Source organism: Syngnathoides biaculeatus, chromosome 10, assembly GCF_019802595.1.
Source record: "Syngnathoides biaculeatus isolate LvHL_M chromosome 10, ASM1980259v1, whole genome shotgun sequence".
Classification (NCBI taxonomy): Eukaryota; Metazoa; Chordata; class Actinopteri; order Syngnathiformes; family Syngnathidae; genus Syngnathoides; species Syngnathoides biaculeatus.
The window spans coordinates 10489293-10508522 of record NC_084649.1 but is presented as its reverse complement, the minus strand read 5'-3'; the positions used below and the strand labels follow the sequence as shown (position 1 = coordinate 10508522).

The 19230-nt window shown below is 40.8% G+C and overlaps 1 protein-coding gene across 4 annotated transcripts in view; it reads right to left on the bottom strand.

Annotated features, from left to right (window-relative positions):
* LOC133507482 (vitamin D3 receptor B) overlaps positions 1-19230 on the bottom strand; it is a 42106-nt gene that overhangs the window by 7151 nt on the left and 15725 nt on the right. For 3 of the 4 annotated variants that reach the window (XM_061832541.1, XM_061832543.1, XM_061832542.1), the window contains exons 3-9: positions 16907-17054; positions 15899-16029; positions 9882-10078; positions 7909-8008; positions 7155-7335; positions 4442-4593; positions 1403-1519 (exon numbers count right to left, since the gene is read on the bottom strand). In XM_061832541.1, coding sequence (XP_061688525.1) covers positions 1403-1519; positions 4442-4593; positions 7155-7335; positions 7909-8008; positions 9882-10078; positions 15899-16029; positions 16907-17052 — 1024 coding nt within the window. In that variant the 5' untranslated portion in view covers positions 17053-17054. The remainder of the gene's footprint in view (positions 1-1402; positions 1520-4441; positions 4594-7154; positions 7336-7908; positions 8009-9881; positions 10079-15898; positions 16030-16906; positions 17055-19230) is intronic. The other variant, XM_061832544.1, reaches the window with a different exon arrangement.

Below are 19230 nucleotides of genomic sequence, written 5' to 3'. Positions count from 1 at the left end.
GAACCCATGTTGACCGGGTAGCCGACAGAAGCTGAGCAATGCCTAACGCACATGGGGTTGTGCTGAGATGAGCCGCTGTCCACTTTGAGTCAAGCAGTCACTCATATTCAGGACAGTGCGATCTCACAGCAAGCCGACATGTGCGCATAGTGAGTACACACTTTCGCAAGTCCTTCTAAAGATTATTTTTTGTTATTTTTCCAGTATTTTCTTTGCCACGAACCCAAAGAAAGACAGCAGTGCTACCAGCAGCAAAGGAAAAAGAAAGTTTAGCGAACCACAGTGGATCTAAAGAAGGAAATAATCGCGAAGTAGGAAAATGGGGTGCTCGTTTGTTACGGCTCTCGCTAGCATCATATGGCTATGTTGACTATTTCGACTATTCTAAAGGATAAAAATTGAATAAAAGGCAGCTAGTGTTGCCAAAGGAGTAACTAGCATTACAAAGCAAAGGCCATACATAATAGAAGAAGCTGCTGGAGAGTTACGCAGTCAAATGATGGAGGGTGACGTCGACACTTTCTCCTGTGCTCTCGAGCCGCTCCGTTACCATTGCGCCGCCACCAAAAAGGCAAATGGTACACATTTTAATTGATTTAAGTGTATGCATTTTTATTGTTGAAATGCAGGGTGTACGTGTTTTTATATAAATAGGATTAAAGTAAGAATTTATTTGGAGGTTGGGAACAGAATAAACTCATTTACATTATTTCCTATGGAAAAAAAAATTTGAAGGTTGAAGAAGTCAGATATTGAACACTGCACAAGAACGAATTAAGATCAATCTCCGAGATTCCAATGTATTTCTTTTCCTGTGCTTCACCTACATCATCGGACAGCGCCTTGATACAGGTCGCAGCCACATGTTCCCGTTAGTTAGTTGGGATGCACACGAGACACATTTGGCCTTTTCTCGTTGTTCTTTTGCATTCAACTCACCCGTGACATGGTGTAAAATGTGGTTTTCACTTTGGCTCATGAACGTGTACTACTGGGCTTGTTCATTTGAAGTGTAAATAAAGGACGAGTATTTGCGGAACCCTAGCATTTGTGTAGGCAAGGAATTTTATGCTTCTCATCTTATTCTCCTCCCCGCATAAACCTCAACGGTTGCAGAGGGTGGGCACAAGGAGCAACATGATAATGTAAGTCTATTCCAACAAACTCATTCGACTGCTGCTATTTGCATCCTCAAATACGTAGTTTGGAGGTGGCTCCATTTAATTAAAAAAGGCGATTTTGTTTGAGTTATAGGGAATCAGATATTTGTATGACTCAATAAAATGCACAACAATACACATACATTGTGTGTTTTTTATGCATTTTGACTGATTACCCCCCAACACACACCCCGCCCACCCAATCACCACCATCACAAAAAACAGTGAGTAGCAGGTACTACCTGGAGAAAGCAAGCAGATGGCCATCAGCAGTACATGTTCCTCCTCGTGCAAGCTGAGCTTCTTGAGGCCTACCTGGAACTTAACCAACGGCTCCAGCAGCTCCAGCGTGTGGCCGGCTACAGCACAAACACAACAGCAGTCACACATAATATGTTACCTATTCATGCAGTATGTCATATTACACGTTATAATTATGTTCACTTGCACAATCACACACAATCTGTCACCTATTCAAATAATGATATGATGTATGTAAGGGCGGCTCAGTGGAAACTCTGGTTTCCACCAAAAACATGCATAGTAGGTTAATTGAAGAAACTAAATTGCACATAGGTTTTGATGTGAGTGCAAATAGTTTTTTGTTTCTATGTGGCCTGCTGATGTCCTTTTCAGGGTGTACCCCGCATCTCGCATGAAGATAAGTTGGGATACGGTCCAGCACATCTGGGACCCTAGTGAGGATAAGGTGTTGAACATTTCATCCTTTGGAGCAAACGAAAATGGGAAATGGTTAGGCTTGTAATTTAATCTCATGAAACTACAATTGTTGATTATCGCGCAATACTGCTAAGCTTCACAATATGACAACTTCTTTCTTATATTTTGATTTTTTTTTCGTAATTCTATTACTTTGGAGATTTTAGTTGTTGTTTGGGCCTAACATTCCTTTGTCCATTGGGAATTGCGTTGACAAATTTACAGTTTAACATTCTAAAAGTCAGTAAGAGTCACATTTTCAACAAAACTGGCGCTAAAATGAATGTTGTTCAGGCCAACTACAACAACAGTATTCCAGACACCAGCCTCTCCTAGTCCAGACAGCAGGGATGTTTTGAGCAGCAAGCTGGTCAGAAGTGACATTCCTCGGCTGATCCCAGATGAAGGCAAATTGAAGCCGTGCCAGCAGGGGAGTGTCGGCATCATGGGAAGGGGGATTGGGGGTGGCCGTTACTGAGTTATTGTGCCCCCTGCCTCCTCCCCCTGGAGTGGAGCCTTTTTGTTTTAATTTTGCATAAATCTATTTTCTATTTAAGTTGGTAGTAGTAAGTTGATCTAAAAAATTACAAATAAGACTGTGGCATTTAGGGTTTGTGAACGTGAGGAGGGCAAGGCAAAGACTTGGAGGACCCAAGTGCAGGAAAGCGTCACCAAAGTAACGTCGAAAAACTTGACTAAATCGAAAACGACAAACAAAACATGAGTGGTGACAAAGAAGTGGCAAAGATGGACAATGGTATGGACAGGGACAGAGACTGACAGGAACGAACAATGACAACAATGGACCGACAAGAACGCACAGATTGACGAGACGAGGAACATCTGGACAATATACAAGCGGCTGGAGGGGAGCTGAGTGGTCAATACAAGGTAGAAGGTAAACGCAAACAGGCGGACACAATCAACTGAGAACTGAAGAAATGAAAAACATCGAACAATACCAAACAATAACGGACCATGACAAAGACCATTTATCATTTGCATGTGGTCATTCTGTCTTATTAGCACATGCATCAGATGGCGATTCCAAGTGAACAGGCTCCTTCAAACATGCTTCACATTTGGCAGCTCCACGGCAATGTGTGAGAAATTATTGTGGACTCTGAGAAGTTTTCAGACTACAAACGCGAACAAAGCTCCATAAAATAAAAAGGCCCAGTTGATTCCGCAGGGATTTGTGAAAGACACCGAAAAATGCACAACCTAGTGAAAGGTTACTGTCTCATATATACAATACTTCTGTTCAATTTATTTATCTCCACTGTATCATCCACCGATCCATCCACAGCCAGAACAAAAACCCTACTGCTGCTCCTGAATTTGAGAGTCGACTTCCCAATGGACCCTCTTCTCCAGCACCCCTGAATAAATCTTACCCTGGAGACTGAGGACTGTGATTCCCCTGAAGTTGGAACACACCCTCCGGTCCCCATTCTTAAAGAGGGGGACCACCACTCCAGTCTGCCAATCCAAAGGTACTGTCGCTGATGTCCACACAATGTTGCAAAAGCGTGTCAACCAGGACAGACCCACAACATCCAGAGCCTTTAGGAACTCCTGGGGAATCTGATATTACCCCCCCACCCACCACCACCACAAAAAAAAAAAAAACCAGTAAGCAGCAGGTACTACCTGGAGAAAGCAAGCAGATGGCCTTGCCACGGAGCTTTTTAACCACCTCAGTGACCTCAACACCAGATTTAGAAGAGCCCGCCCCAGAGAACCCAGACTCTGCTTTCTCATGGGAAGGTATGTCGGTGGAATTGAGATCTTCGAAGAAGTCTCCCCACCAACTCACAACACCCCAGTTGAGGTCAGCAGCGCCCCATCCTCACACAGTGTTGGCCCTGGACTGCTTCCCCTTCCTGAGATGCTGGATGATGGACAACAATTTCCCTAAAGCCATCTGGAAGTCCTTCTTCATGGCCTCGACGCTTTATAATATTCACAACTACGGACAATTCCATCTTCACTCAATCTAGCGTGCACTTTTTGGGGATATCGGAGGAAACCAGAGTACCCAGACAGGCGTGGGGAGAACATACATACACCACAAGGGGGCAGCTGGATTTGAAGCTGTGTCCTCAGAACTGTGACACAGATCTAACCAGTGTGCCGCTGTGCCGCTGCTGTAGCATTGTAAGTTAATTCCTGATGTTAAAAGCATGTGTGAGAGCGAGAAAGCACACATCCTTGCAGTTTCTGGCAATGCGACCAGACGTTTTGGCACACAATATTGATGAATGTTGTTGGCAGAAAACTAATATCATCAAACATTCATTGAACGGGAACATCTTAACCGATGTGCTGACCTAATCCACACCGTTAGATCTGCTCTGACACTGACATTGCTGCAGGGACTTTATTACATTTTTGCTGAGACATTGATTAGCATTACGTGTCCATGGATGTTCTGTGTATGCCACCCCCACTTCCTTGAAGCACTCGGGACAACCCCATAAGTACTAAAACGAGCCACCAGGCAAGACCAATATAGGCAGCATGGCATAGTGTGTACATGTGGCAGCATTTTCACTGACCTTTGGTGACATCACTGATCTGATATTTAAAGTCAGGCGCACCGCAGCTCCAGGACATGTCTTCCAGGTTGAAGCTCTGATTTGAGCGTAGCATGATCACCTCAATGGCACTTGATTTCAGCAAGGCAATCTGATCTTCTGCTGTCAGCTCTCTGGAATATACAATATTTATATGTTAGTATTCGACAAAATGCAGCTGTTAAACTTGAAGGAAATCTTGATTGAAAATGTAAATCTCGATAAATTTAACTAAATTACAAATAATTGATTAAACAATGTCACACTTTAGTTGAATGATACATACGTAGTGTTGGGGAGTAACTAATTAGATGAAACAAAATTGTATAATTCAATTGCAAAATGTATGTAATCGTAATCATTAAATTAATGTGAGAAAATGAGTAATTAAATGATTATGAATCGGTGATTATTAAATCAGAGAAAAACAAAACACGCATGCCACCATAAAGTGTGTCTTGTGCAAGATGGACTAAACATGGGGAGTTGCGATGCTCCAAGCATCATCAACAAAACCCTGCCTCGAGCAAGGTTATAGAATGTGTTAAGGAATGGAAACAGAATGTGGATCTAGGAGGATTCTTCAACTCTTGAGTGAAAATCCAGGCTTAAATGAGAAAAGCATGGGTGAACAAACATTCCGAAGGTAATCCAACCACATCCATCACTTGCAGCCAATGGCAATGACAACTTTCAGGAAACACAGGCCTCGGCTCGTTTTAGCCCCGACTTTGGGGCGACCCTGACAAATTTCTTCCTGCCAATACTCCAAGTTTGGAAGGTGCGACAAAATGGTAGCTGAAGGGGTATTTTTCAGTCAGCAAAATGTGTGTGTATTTGTGTCACTACAATAACAATAATAATCATCATCATAATCATAATAATGCATAAGACTTATACAGCATTTTTATACTATTTTTATACTATATATATATATATATATATATATATATATATATATATATATTTACTTATACAGCACTCAAAGACACTTTACAATTGCAGACGTTATTCATTAACTACACATTTACACCCAAGTGACAGTAAGCGACCGGTACTTGTGGAGCTACAGTTGCCCTGGGACCGTCTGATGGAAACGTGGCGACCCTCCTGCGCCAACCACATCAACCGCATTCATTTATGAAGTTCACAAGCTCAAGGTTGTAGTTGCTTTGTCAGAATGTATGGTTGAAGTACTTTTATATTCAACATAAAGACATTTGTTTTTATTAAATGAGAAAATATGAGGAAAAAATTGTGTATACAACTGATATTGTATTAGTTTCCATTTTCAATGGAGTTTTGCACTTCTGAAATCCAGCACAAGTTGTAATATCCATTTGGTGTTTTATGGTTCTCATTGCAATTTTCTGTTTTGCCATCGGTGTTATTCTTATATACCTCGATGGCATCACACACAAAAAATGAAATTCAAGTTAACCCGATACATGGTACCTGATGTAGTCTCAGAATATTTTCTAACATGTCACATGATTTTATTACAACAGCTAATGACCGTTTGACTCTAGAAGCAGAAAAGTGTACTTGAATTCAATATTATACCACTTTTAGAGTCATTGGACTTCAGTGGTTTCACTGTAATTGCATGCAAGAGGTGGGTAGAAAAAATGTAAACAAGTGAGAGAACTTTAATTTTAGAACATGACTCAAGTAAAAGCAAAAAGTTGTCCTCCAAATAATTATTAATAATTATGTTTCTTCTTAATTATAAAGAGTACAAAGTTTTTATTTAGTGAAAACAACTTTTTGAGTGCTAGCCTACTGGAGACGAAGTTCAGATATATTTTTTGTAACTACAGCATGAAATGTCAAAAAGACAAATATAAAATGGAAATGTGGAAATTCATATATTTCTCAACAATAGCTTAAACAGTAATGAATAGAAACTATTTTGAATAACAAATTAAGAAAAATACAGCCACAAGGAATTGTTGTTTATGCTCATGAAACATTGTCGACAGCATTCTTTGTTACCAACGCCAGATGAAGGCCCACTGGTCATCATTAAGCTATTAATATCCACTTGTGTGTTTGAATGTCTGAAAAAAATTGAGGCTTTTTACTTTTTACCGAGTGCCTGAATCAGGAATATTTTTTTTCCATTATGCAGTTATTTTTTGTAGCCTACAAGATAAACACTGATTGAATGCTAACGCCAGGAGTGTTGTTCCTCTTCTGACTGTGAGTGGGGTGTTGTTGTTTTTGCCACGCTTCATGTAAATTAGACACTTTAGATAACTTTGCTTCTGTGTGGTTCCTGTACAGTCATATGATTCCATTTGATTGGTAAAATGGAGTCAAAAGTCACTAGTTGTTACACTGGATTGGCGCTTGAGGCTGAACTCTCTCTGACAAACCAAAACAAATGTATTGCACAAGCTGTAATAGACAGAAGGGATGCACAATCAAACACATTTTAACTGTTAAAAAAAAACCTGCCTGCTCCTACTGTACAGTCACAGGAAAAACCTCCACTCTCTCAGGCTGCCTCACAGCTCTACACTGTGATTAAACAGGCTATCCACCGTCACTAGTCAGCAGATTACGTCCAGTAATGCAGACAAAATGGCTGCGCACCATGGGTTTGTGCACACGGTCAGCTCTGTGGATTCTGCACCGTGATCAGCCATGATACCTAGCTAAATAGTGTCGACGAATGTCAATGAATATATACCTAAAGCCTGGGATCATCTTGGCAAACCCGATGACCTTCTGAATGCTGTAGGAAACCAGGTCGGCCAGGTGGGGCAGCATGGAGAAGCTGGAGGCTTCCTCTTCACTGGAGTCAGGGCTGCTGCCCTGGTCCTGGTACATCATCATCAAGTTGTTTAAGTTAATTTTGGTGTCCACTGATTCTGCAGCAAGAGAGGAGGTAAAAAACGACAACAGCAATGGTATTCTATTAATACAAATACTGTAGTTCAAGATGAGTGAATAAACAGCAGAACATGAGTAACTGGAAGCAGAAAGTGGATGAAGCTATGATTACTGCTTTGAAAACATGCAAAGCCCTTCAACATCACTGGGGTTATTTTCAGTCATTTCCTGGCGCTGGGTGTAAGGCATGTGATCCTGCCTTTCACTGTGTGTACAGCATTAGTGACAGATGCATTAATGAACTCATGTTTAAAAGCAGGCGTCAGGTGTCTGCAGGCTATGAAGCCTTCAAAGGATTCCACAGCACTACAGTACAGCAGTACAAACAAGTATAAGTCAATGAAGTAAAAGACAAACAGTTGGCTTAAGTCAATTATAAATATTGCTCTTTTCTAAACAGATTCTGTAATTATAAATAAAGTTTCCCATTTTTCTTGATTTAAGATAAAATGTGATTGTAAAAGGCAAACGTGATGGAAGGTCTATTTGAATCAGTTCACCCAGCGGCCACTCTTTATCTTGAGCGACGTTTGGTGGCGCAAGCCTCTCACCCGGAGAGTGACTGAAGGAATCGGAGGAGGCGTCCGACAGAGAGTGGAGGGAAGCAGCTCTGCTGGCACTCCGTGTAACTGGCCCCTCACGTACCGGAGGCTAAACATGAAGAGAAAGAAAAGAGCAGAATATTGCTGTTTTGTTTACTGAGGAAATAACCACTGGTACTTGGTGTGACAAATCCCAGAAAAAGACTATGACAATGCTCGTCTATTCCACTGTAACAAAACAAACCGATCTGTATTTCTAACATGGGTCTATGCATGTTACTAAAGCAGAGTTAATGTTGTCAACTCTATTAATACTCAACATGTTACGATTACTTCGACCCTGTTTCTGTGTTGCAGCATTAGCAAGGCTAGTTTCTGTACATTTGCGAAGGTGGAGGAGACATTACACTCAGAGGACTTTGCCTCGGTGATGGATTGGTTGTGTCATAACACAAAGGTTGCTGGTTTCAGTGCCTTGCGTCCATTAATTGCTCAGTGCAATCAATTGGTTTGGATTTTTAATTAACTGTTCTCATAACAAATAATCAAAATACAAAGCAGAGCATGGCCTTTCTATTTTAGAAGCATTTTAACATTCTTAACTGTCATACACGTGTAAAAAAAGAAGTTAGCATCATTAGTAGAACAATTTAACTTTGATGACAAGTGACTGGGACATAAAGTGATACCTCGACTTGCAAATGACTAAATTTTTCATCATGTGAGCTGGCGTGTGACTGATTGTTTTGTTGTTGCTATTTTTGAGTTGGAGCAAAAAATTGAAGTTATAAGAATATCAGCAACAAATTTCACAATATGCAAGAGTTTGGGAGTTTGAAAAATTGTTTGTTTGTTGACACATCTAGATGTAGTTTCTGGACAACTAAAAAAAAAAAAAAAAAGGAGACAATTACATGTCGTTGATTTAACAAACGTGTTTTTTTTTGTTGTGCTTTTTTTTCCCCCGCTAGCAGCTATAAGTTTAAAAACACAACAAAAACTTGTTTGAATGAAATGGTTCAAACATTCCCATCCTCAACAATGCACTTGGGTTTGGGCATGCACAGAGTCTTCACATGCATAGAAGAAGGAGATTTTACTTTCAGTGGGCTTAGATGAAGAAGAATGTACATCAATTTGCCGTAGAATAAAAATAACGTACATCGATTGGCCGTAGAAGAAGAATCTACTGGAATTAGTCCTAGACACCACCCTGAAAGGAGGATGCCGCATGACACTTACAAATGCACAATATATATATTTAATTACTTAATTCAAAAATCTTTCACAAAGAGGAGCCACATGCGAAGGTCTTTTAGAGGATTTTAAATGCATGTTGCATGGAGCATGAAAAAATTTACTATCACTAAGTGATTAAGTGAGCAAAGACCACAACGTCAGCGATAACTCTAGATGAAAATGACATTGGGAGCGACTGAGGGACTGAAATGATCAATGAGACTTTCTGAGGCAGTTCAACCAGAAGTGGATGGATAAAAACAATGACTTTTCCGTTATATTTTGAGGTGTTTTGCTGCTGTGTCAGTCACTGTTTGGAAACAAGGTATGTAAATAAACATTTACAAAGTTTTTCTGTGTGAATATCTAATTTTTGCAATGTACCAGTGTGTACGATATACAGTATAATCGCGGCAGAAGGTCCAGCGCGCAAAAAGGACATAGCAAATGCTACACAGACTGGGCGCGGCCTTTTAACCGGTGCACACTGTCATCCGGAAAATACAGTAAATACTTTTGACTGGTACTTTCAAAACATTTACATGTTTAGTAAAATGTGTAAAATGAGTTGTTTGAGTTTTTAACTGTGTTAGCATAGGGTGGTGAATTTGTACTTTTGTACAAATTTTGGTTATGGTGCTGCCATAGAGCTGAACTGAACTGTGAACCAATGACCCCCTGTATTTAGTTTGGTGCATAGTGTTGGTGGCATCACAAAAAAGTGGTCGCATTGAGACACAAACCCTGAAGCGGCAGAAGTCCGAGTAGGAGTCGTCGAATGTTTTGTGGTGCGCCTCCACCAGTGTAGCAATGACTTGACTCTGTTCCTCGGTGAGCCGAGGTCGCCGTGCCTCCCTCTCGGCTTCACGCTGGGCCTCCTCGTCTTTTCTCCGTTGAATGAGGTCCTTCTTCCTCTGCACTTCCTCATCTGTCAGGATGACTGTGGTGGATGGGGGAGAGTGTAAAGAAACAAAGTCAGTCATTTATTGTTATTATTATTATTTTTTTTTATATATCAGGCAGACAGTTAACAGTTAACCAATATATAGGAAGAAGGTCATCATGTCTTTCCATGATGTATTTTGCATTGTGATGACAGCTATGTCAATATAGCATTGGGCGGGGGAATTGTTGTTCTCTGGAGGAAGAGAATGGGAGGGGACCGGTCTACATGGAGACCCCCGCTGCACTGAACAACTGAGAACATTGTCTTTGTTCTGTGGGCTCCTTGTTGTTCTAGCCACTGAATTAGTTCACAGAGAGCCAGAGAGAGCCAGAGTCAGCGAGCTGGCTGTCAATAACATGCTGCTGTTTTTTGAAGACAACACAACAGAGGTGCAGGCCTAACGTTCTTGTTTACATGCAAAATCAGCGTTATAATTGCCACTACTCTGGTGGAATTTGCCAAATTAATTTAGTTGGAACAGGAAGGTTTTGGGCCAAAGGTGGTATGTGGACAACGTTCAGATATGAGGAAGCAATGTTCTATTCACTTCTACTAAAACACTCTACAGATAAAACGGGAAAAGAAGAGGCCTCAGAAGATCATATGGAACTTCAGGTGTTTGAACTTCAGCTGGAGAATAATTGGTCTTTACAATATGGTCTGACTCTACCAGTTCAAACATGTCAACACTATTTGGGGCAGAAACTGAGTGATAGATGACCCTAGTCCAAATATTAGGTAGCGGTTGAAATAGCCACTTCATCCCATACAACTGATAGTAAGCATTGAAATTGAGGAGAGTAGTAGTATCGTAAAAAAATACTTTCTAATCACCAGGTTATTTTTTTTAAAAACAGAATTCTATGTTAAACAACAATATGGATGGCTTTGAAGAGACTGATTAAATACTTTTTAATTTATATACTATTCATGTTAAAGCAATACTCCGCTGAACAATGAAAACCCTTAATCCGATAAATCATGTCGTATGTACTGTACTTTGAAAATTTGAGCTTAATCCAAAATCATTTAATGGTGTTTTGAAAGACTTTTATCGGCAATTACGAATTTTCAACGGCGCCCCCATTTTGGAGAGTCACATGACTTAAAAACCAGGAAGAAACGTCTCCTGTACGCAAACGAAGGAATACACATTCACGAACAGCCTTGATTACTCGGATTTATCCTCATCTGATAAAGAAATAGCAGTATCGGTTTATCAGGAAGACGGAGAAAAATCCATACAGATTTGAACCTGTGGCTGTAAATAATGGTGCATATTTGAATGGATTTTCAGACAGGAATGACGCAGAGACTGACTCACTAACTAACCACAAGTGCAGAACGGTCGAACAACGATTGTGTGGAACAATAATTATGGAAACTTTTGACAAAGGTCGCTCAAACAAAAAAATATGCGCAGTACCGAAGTTTTCAACAAAAAATGGACAGCCTTTGTGGAGAGGGAGGGTTCTGCTGTGTCTTTAAATTCACAGATGGGGAGTATGCCAAAGTATTCCTACTCGACGTTGCCCATCAACATTTTGCCAACTTCACATAAAGACAAGATGATCAAATGAATAAAAGACATGCATTTGGCAGCCAGAACTGTTCACCATCATGTTGTCAAATCAAATTGAATTACGTTCACGATTAACCGATGGAAGTCTCAACGCTTGCATGACATATGAAAGCACAAGAAGTCGCATCAATGGTAAAACATACTTTTGTCATCATTGGTAAGCAACATCATAACAATGTTATTTAAAAGAATTCAGAGACTTATTGTACTCTAAAAGTGTTGGCCTGAAATAAATGAGCAACTAGACCTGTACATACGTCATACGGCTCAGGGGGACCACACTTCGCTAGCCACTGGGTCCTTAAATGTTTCTTTTTCTTACTGGTCAGAATATGCCACTGAGCCTTCCTCGGATTATTTCTATCTGAATTGTGCCAAAATTTCACGATACAGGAGGGCATTTTCATGTGTCCTGCATGTGATTACACTACACTACAAATTGGCCAGGATTTTTTTGCTTACGCACAGAATACGTCACATCCGCACAAGTAGGTCATGTGACTCTCCAAAATGCCGGCACCCATGAAAATTCGTAATTCCCGATAAAAATCTTCTCAAAACACCATTAAATGATATCAAATTAACCTCACGTTTTCAAGGTACAGTACATATGACATGACCTATCGGATTAAGGCTTTTCACTGTTCAGCGGAGTATTCCTTTAAATAAAGTTGGTTAAGTTTCCAAATTAAAAAGAATGACACACATGCTCACCCACTTGATGGATTTGCAAAGCTTCCATTGAATAATTTGATTCCCAAATGATTGAATGAATCCTGTTACAGTACGCAAGTGGCTTTCATTTACTACTTGAATGGCCAGAAATACTGCAAATATTGCCCAAACTTTGTGCTGGCTGAATTGCAAATATTTGTCCAAGAAACCGAATAGCCATGGGAAGGGTGCCTACCAGGACCTCTGCTCTAGACTTCTCTCTGTATCTTTTTTCTAAACTCTATGGATGTCTACGTTTATGAAGGACTGCAGAGTTTGATCAATACTCTAGATGCAACTAAATGTTGGGCGACCTGTAATACTGCCAGTATTAGATAGCACAACCGTTTCATCCTACAAACTCCATTCTAGTGAAGTTGGGACCTTGTGTTAAACAAATAAAACCAAAATAGAATGATTTGCAAATCATGTTCCAATTTTTATTTAATTGAATACATTCCATAGACAAGCTATTTAATGTTCGAACTGATAAACTAGTTTTTTAGCAAATAATCCTTAACTTTGAATTTTATGTCTGCAACATGTTCCAAAAAAGGTGAGACAGGGTGATGCTTACCACTTTACAAGCTTTGTAAATGGAATTCTTTCCCATTCTTGCTTGTTGTATAGCTTTAGCTGTTCAACCGTCCGGGGTGTCCGTTGTCATATTTTACAAGCAGGCCAGTCTAACACCCACACTCTTTTACGATGAAGCCACACTATTGTAAAACATGCAAAATGTGGTTTGGCATGATGTTGCTGAAATAAGCAGGGGCATCCATGAAAAAGATGTTCCTTGGATGGCAGCACATGTTTCTCCAAAACCTGAATGTACATTCCAATACTAATAGTGCCTTCACAGATTTGTAAGTTACCCATGCCAATGGCACTAAAACAGCCCCATACCATCACAGATGCTGGGTTTTGAACATTACGTCCATAACAGTCTCGATGGTCCCGTTCCTCTTTGGCCAGAGGAGACGACGTCCACAATTTCCAAAAACATTTTGAAACGTGGAATCCTCTGACCACAGAACACGTTTCCTCTTTGCATCAGTCTATCTTAGATGAGCTGGAACCAAGAGAAACCGACAGTGTATATTGGTCTTGTTGATGAATGGCTTTTGCTTTCCATCCACCCATCAATCCATCCATTTTCCAAGCTGCTTATCGTTACTAAGGTGGTGGGATTGGCGGAACTTGTCCCAGCTAACATCGGGCGAAAAGTGGACTGCACCCTGAACTGGTCCCCAATCAGTTGCAGGACACATATGAAAACCATCACAGAGCATTGAATTGATTCCACGCTGGCCGCACAAAAGTCAGGCATGTGTACCACGACATCAGTGACCCACTTTTGCTTTGTATAGTTGAGTTTTAAAGGGCTACTGTCATGAAATGGATGATTTTTAGTATGTTATTAATGAAAAAACGTCAGCCAATATGGGCCCATGCATTTTTTCACCACAAAACATGATTTTGACGTATATAGGTTTTTGTAACTCCCACCATGAAAATCCTCTTAAAGGATTTGTTTTTGAGAAGAAGCAGAAAGTGACGTAAAGGACAGCGGTGCCCCCAAGTGGACTCGTTTGTTTCCATTAGTTTTACCTCCGGGAAGGTAGCTCGTTGTTGCTTCGTGTTAGCCAAAATGGCGGGTCAATGCATTGCTGGACATTGCTTGAACACTCAGGAGAATGGATTTACCCTTCATAAGTTTGCAAGAGACTCGGTTCGTTGTGAAAAATGGATTGCACAGGTGCAGAGGACGAGAGCTTCGTGGGTTCCAAATAACAGGTCTCCCATAACATAACAAAAGATCCGCGTACGAAATATTTCGATGTGCCCATCGGACGGCGTCGGGCTGAAGAATCTGAAGAACCCAGCCAAGAATGCCTCACTCAGCCGCGTGCGCGCAGTAATGCGCCCCGGCTCAACGGTGTTCGAGTACTGCGGCGGCTATGAACATCCCACTAAAAGCAGCATGGCTCGGCTCCATTATATGCCACCACGGCACCGAAAATGACCACACCGAGGCGCCGATTTCCACATTCACGGCTTCTGCGAAGGCTGCGCGTAGGCGGATGGGGGTGGCTCTAAAGAACTCAGCCGAGAACGCCACACTCAGCCAAGTGCGCGCAGTAAAGCGCCCCGGCTCGGCTGTGTTGTTCATCGCATAGTGTGGCGTCTATGAATAACCCCCTAAAGCAGCACCGCTCGGCTCCATCATAAGCCACACGGGTCGGCTGCGATGAGTCGCGAAGGTTAATTTCCGCCGCAGAAGTGGCTCTGACAGGGATGCAGTTTGGCCGTGATCGCATATCATCTGAATATGGCTCGAAACAATAGTGTAATATTGCCCCAAGGGCTCGAAACAATACCGTAATATTGCCCCGATAACGTCACTTGGTTGTGTGGTGTTCTCCTTTTCGAAAAGAGCTTCCATGTCAGAAGGGGTGATTTTGTCTCCCATAGTTAGGGTGCACCGCGTGTTTTCATTGGCGAATGTCCGGGTGACGTCACGGACGGAGGATGCAGCCAATATGGCGACCACTTGGATATAGTAAAATGACACTTCTGCAACTTTGCGCATGGATGACGCGCTTTCCGCTCACATTTATTTTTTTGTATAGACATTGAAGTGAAAAATGTTATATGTATTTTTCATTACAATATCTATTTTAGAATGTTTATAGGGATGACCCTTGGGCTTTAAGTTGCACTTACAAATGTAGCGCCGAACTGTATTTACTGACATTGGTTTTCTGAAGCGTTCCTGAGCCCATGTGGCGATAACCTTTAATCATTGATGTTGGTTGTTTTTGATTCAGTGCTGACTGAGAGATCGAAGGTCATGGGCATTCAATCTTGGTTTTCTGCCATCTCGTCAATATGCAGAGATTTCTTCAGATTCGCTTAAGCTTTTGATGATGGTGTGGAATGTAGATGATGAAATCCCCAAATTCAATTGCAATTATACATTAAGGAACATTGTCCTTAAACTGTTCAACTATTTTTTCGCACACTTGTTCACAAATATTTGCTTTTTTTTTTTTTTTCTCCATTTTTGCTTGTGACTGAGCAATTCAGGGAAGCTCTTTTTATACCCAATCATGGCAGCCACCTGTTCCCAATTAGCCTCTTCACCTGTTTGATGTTCAAAACGGGTGTTTACTGAGCATTCCTCACATTTCTTTTTTGCCTCCTGTCCCAGCTTTTTTGGACCCATAAAATTCCAAATTAATGATGATTCGCTAAAACAACAAAGTTGATCAGTTTGAACAGTAAACATCTTGTCTTTGTATTCAATTAAATATAGGTTGATCATGACTTGCAAATAATTCTATTCTGTTTTTATTTGTTTAACACAACGTCCCAACTTAATTGAAATTGGGTTTGTAATTTAAACTGGGGCCATGCTGCAAAAAGCCCATGAACAATAACCAGTGTAAACATTTACAGTAGTATGGTTTATAACACAATACCCTACAACTATATGGGTCAGCAGTCATACTTACACTCTTTCATCATGCCAATGTCCACACAGCGTTTGAGCCGGCATGCCTGGCAGTGACGCCTGTTGTCCTTGGTGATGGTGCAACTGCCGTTAAAGGGACACGTGAAGGAGGCCTTACGCTTCATACTGCGCCTAAATCGAGCGAAAACGTTTTAGTCTTTTATTACAGCTTATGCAACAAACAGCTGTTAGATCTTATATGTTTTTATGTGATCCAGGAATTCATGTAATCGTTACATTAAGAAACTAATTACAAAATGTACTTTTCCAAACTTGTAAACTGAAGAATTTAATAGGCAATGAAAATATTTAACAATAATAATCAGCTTGACTTTTAAATTCTAAATGGAACAAATGGTTAGACGGATGCCAAGAAATCTACAAGCGCCTGTCAAGTCTAGCCAGAGGGTGCAAAGTGTCAGAGGGGGGCTTATGTTAGAAGGGTGCATGTATGTGTCCGGACACAGATGTTGTACCAGAAACACAAGACACACACATAGTCTAAGATCAAATGGAGGCCAGCTGAGAGAACAGAATGGAAACTGCCTAAAACATCCATTTAAGCCATCTTTCCAGAACAAACAGACACATGGTTGAAAATACTGCATATTCATAATAAAAAATATTGTATTTACTGTACTTGGCAGCCCAGAAACACTAACAGCAATAAGATCTACCTGCTGCTGGATATTGATGTGTGCACAGGGTGTACACTAATGCTGTTTTGAATATTCTTATGTAACTGAATAGTGGGTGTGTGTCCGTACTGCCTGTGTGCGCGCACGAGTGTGTGCGAGTAGGGGGCTGTGTTACATAGGAATGACCTGTGCATGCATTCAATCGTGTATGTGTAGAAAAGCTATTTGTGTTTTTCAGCAGGATGGTAGAAGCTGTTGTACAAAGCACACACTAAGCGCATGTACATAACTGTGGACCACGTGCATCCACTTACATCAGCTCATCGGCATGTTTGCAACGTCACCAGCCAGTGGTGCAAGCATTTATCTACCTGAAAAAACCCTTGCAGCCCTCACAGGTCATGGCGTTGAAGTGAAAGCCAGTGGCTTTGTCACCGCACACGCCGCAGATTCGAGGCACATTCCTGTCGAACTCATCAGGGGCCAGGGTGGATGTACTCACGACAGTGGGCTCCATTACTGAACACAGAGGGAGAGAGCAGATGGAGAATGTGAAATGTTATGGGGGGGGGATAAAAAGTTGCTGGATATTCCCATTTTTGCTACAAAGGATGTGCTAACGGGGAGATAAATGTTTTGAGAAGATATCCAACATTACGAAACTAAAAGTGTCATTTTGTGAGGGTCAAAATGGTTACAAAAATAAATGCAACATTCCAATATGTCTCATATGCGCATACTAATGGTTGTGTTCATGTGACAAAACATTCCATTTCTTATATATGTGACACACACATAATTGGGTTTCATCTGGTGTCTGTTTTCATACTAAAGACAGACACAAATTCCTGTCACGTTTCTTCCTGCGAGGCAGATGATATCCCTTCCAGAAGGAGGGACATTAAGTTTTTAGTTTGTCTTTTGTGAGCTGAACTCAGTGTTTATGTCTACTGGAATGGATTCAAAGCAATTCACAACAAGTGGAAAAATTCCCGTTCGACTCCAAAAATGTGCGCTATATTTTTTTTGCCCTCAGCGCTTGGGCATCTATTTCAGTAAATGGCCTCGTGAAGGAGACAAAAAGGCATGTCACCACAAGTCCAGTGTCCTGATAAACAAATACGCACTGTCCTTTCCACAAAGCTTCTTTCTTACTATTTTCTTTGCTTCCACTGCGGAGTGAAAGTGGGCCAGATGGTGGGAGGAAATGGTGAGTAAAGGGAAAGGAGTGTAACAAAACCAGATACAAACCACAACAAAGTCACAAATCAACCACAGGACGGGTAAGCGCCTCCATGAATAATTCAAAATGTTTGGACCGATTGGTCCATTATCGACTAATGTTCTTTCAACTTGTAAATATCAACAGAACACATTTTCAAGTTTCATCTTGTGCCACACCCATGCCGACAACATTTCGATCAAAGCTTAAAAAGATGGATGCGATGCTTGCATGAATAGATTCCCTTGCTGCTCCAGGCATCACATGGGTCAAACCTGTGCAGCAACTTGCTGTTGTAGATCACAGCATCCACAATCTTAAACATATCAACAATATTGGCGTTGCGGTGATTACGAAAGGTTGTACACAGCTTGACATTGCATCAGCTACAAGCAAATATTTGTCAGGGGAAGGAACAAAAACACCCAACAGAACTAGAATGACAATACACTATTGACAGACTGTTGATGGAAAAAGCCTGTTCGGCCTTCTAAAAACATAAGCTCTGGCAAGTTAATGGAGAGGAAACACAAATCTGACTTTCTAATTATACAGGAAAGGCAAAAAACAGACACGACGGCTTAATACTTTGAACCTAACAAATTTAGTTCATACTGGCAGGGTGACGTATTATGCTTATTTTACACATTTCTCTAAAGTTACGTTTCTCTCCCTTCACTCACTAGTTTTAAGAACAAAGGTCAACTGAGGTGGTAACACAATCAGTCACATTGTAGAGATTTTAAGGTCATCTTTTTACGGTGGGATACACGTCACATAAGACTTGATAAAACAAACCTACAACTAGATAACAGTGTTATAGGAAGGTTTATCCAAGACCATGTAAAGATTGGCAATGGAGCCATTACTTCAACAAGGACACTGGCAATACGGTATTTACACGAGCCACAGTTGTGCTGATAAATATTGCGCTCTTCTGCAAGAAGGTTAAAACAAGGGATAAGCATTTGATTAAATCATCATATTTGGCTGCGTCAAAAATTAAAAAAAAATCTAATTAGCGTACTTTTCAAAAACATTTTCATGGGGATGTTCTTATGCTTCAGGCCTTCAAGGCTATCCACTTCCCTCAAAAGGTATTGGAATGGCCAAGTAAATTCATTTATTTTTTTGTACCCTGGAGACGTTTGAGTTTCGGATCAAAAATGAATAGGAGACAAATGTTCAGAATCCCAGCTTTTATTTCGTGGTATTTACATCGAGATGTGCTAAACAACTCGGGACAGAGCAGTTTGTTTGAAGCCATGCACTTTTCAAGTAACCAAAAGTATTGGAAAAGACATTATTAAATTAACTTAAAGTGACAGTCATGAAATGCATGATTTTTAGTATATTAATGAAAAAAGGCAGCTCACATGGACCCATGAGTTTTTTCACCACAAAACACAATTTCGAGTATATAGCTTTTTGTAATTCCCGCCATGAAAATCCTCTCGAGGGATTTGTTTTCGA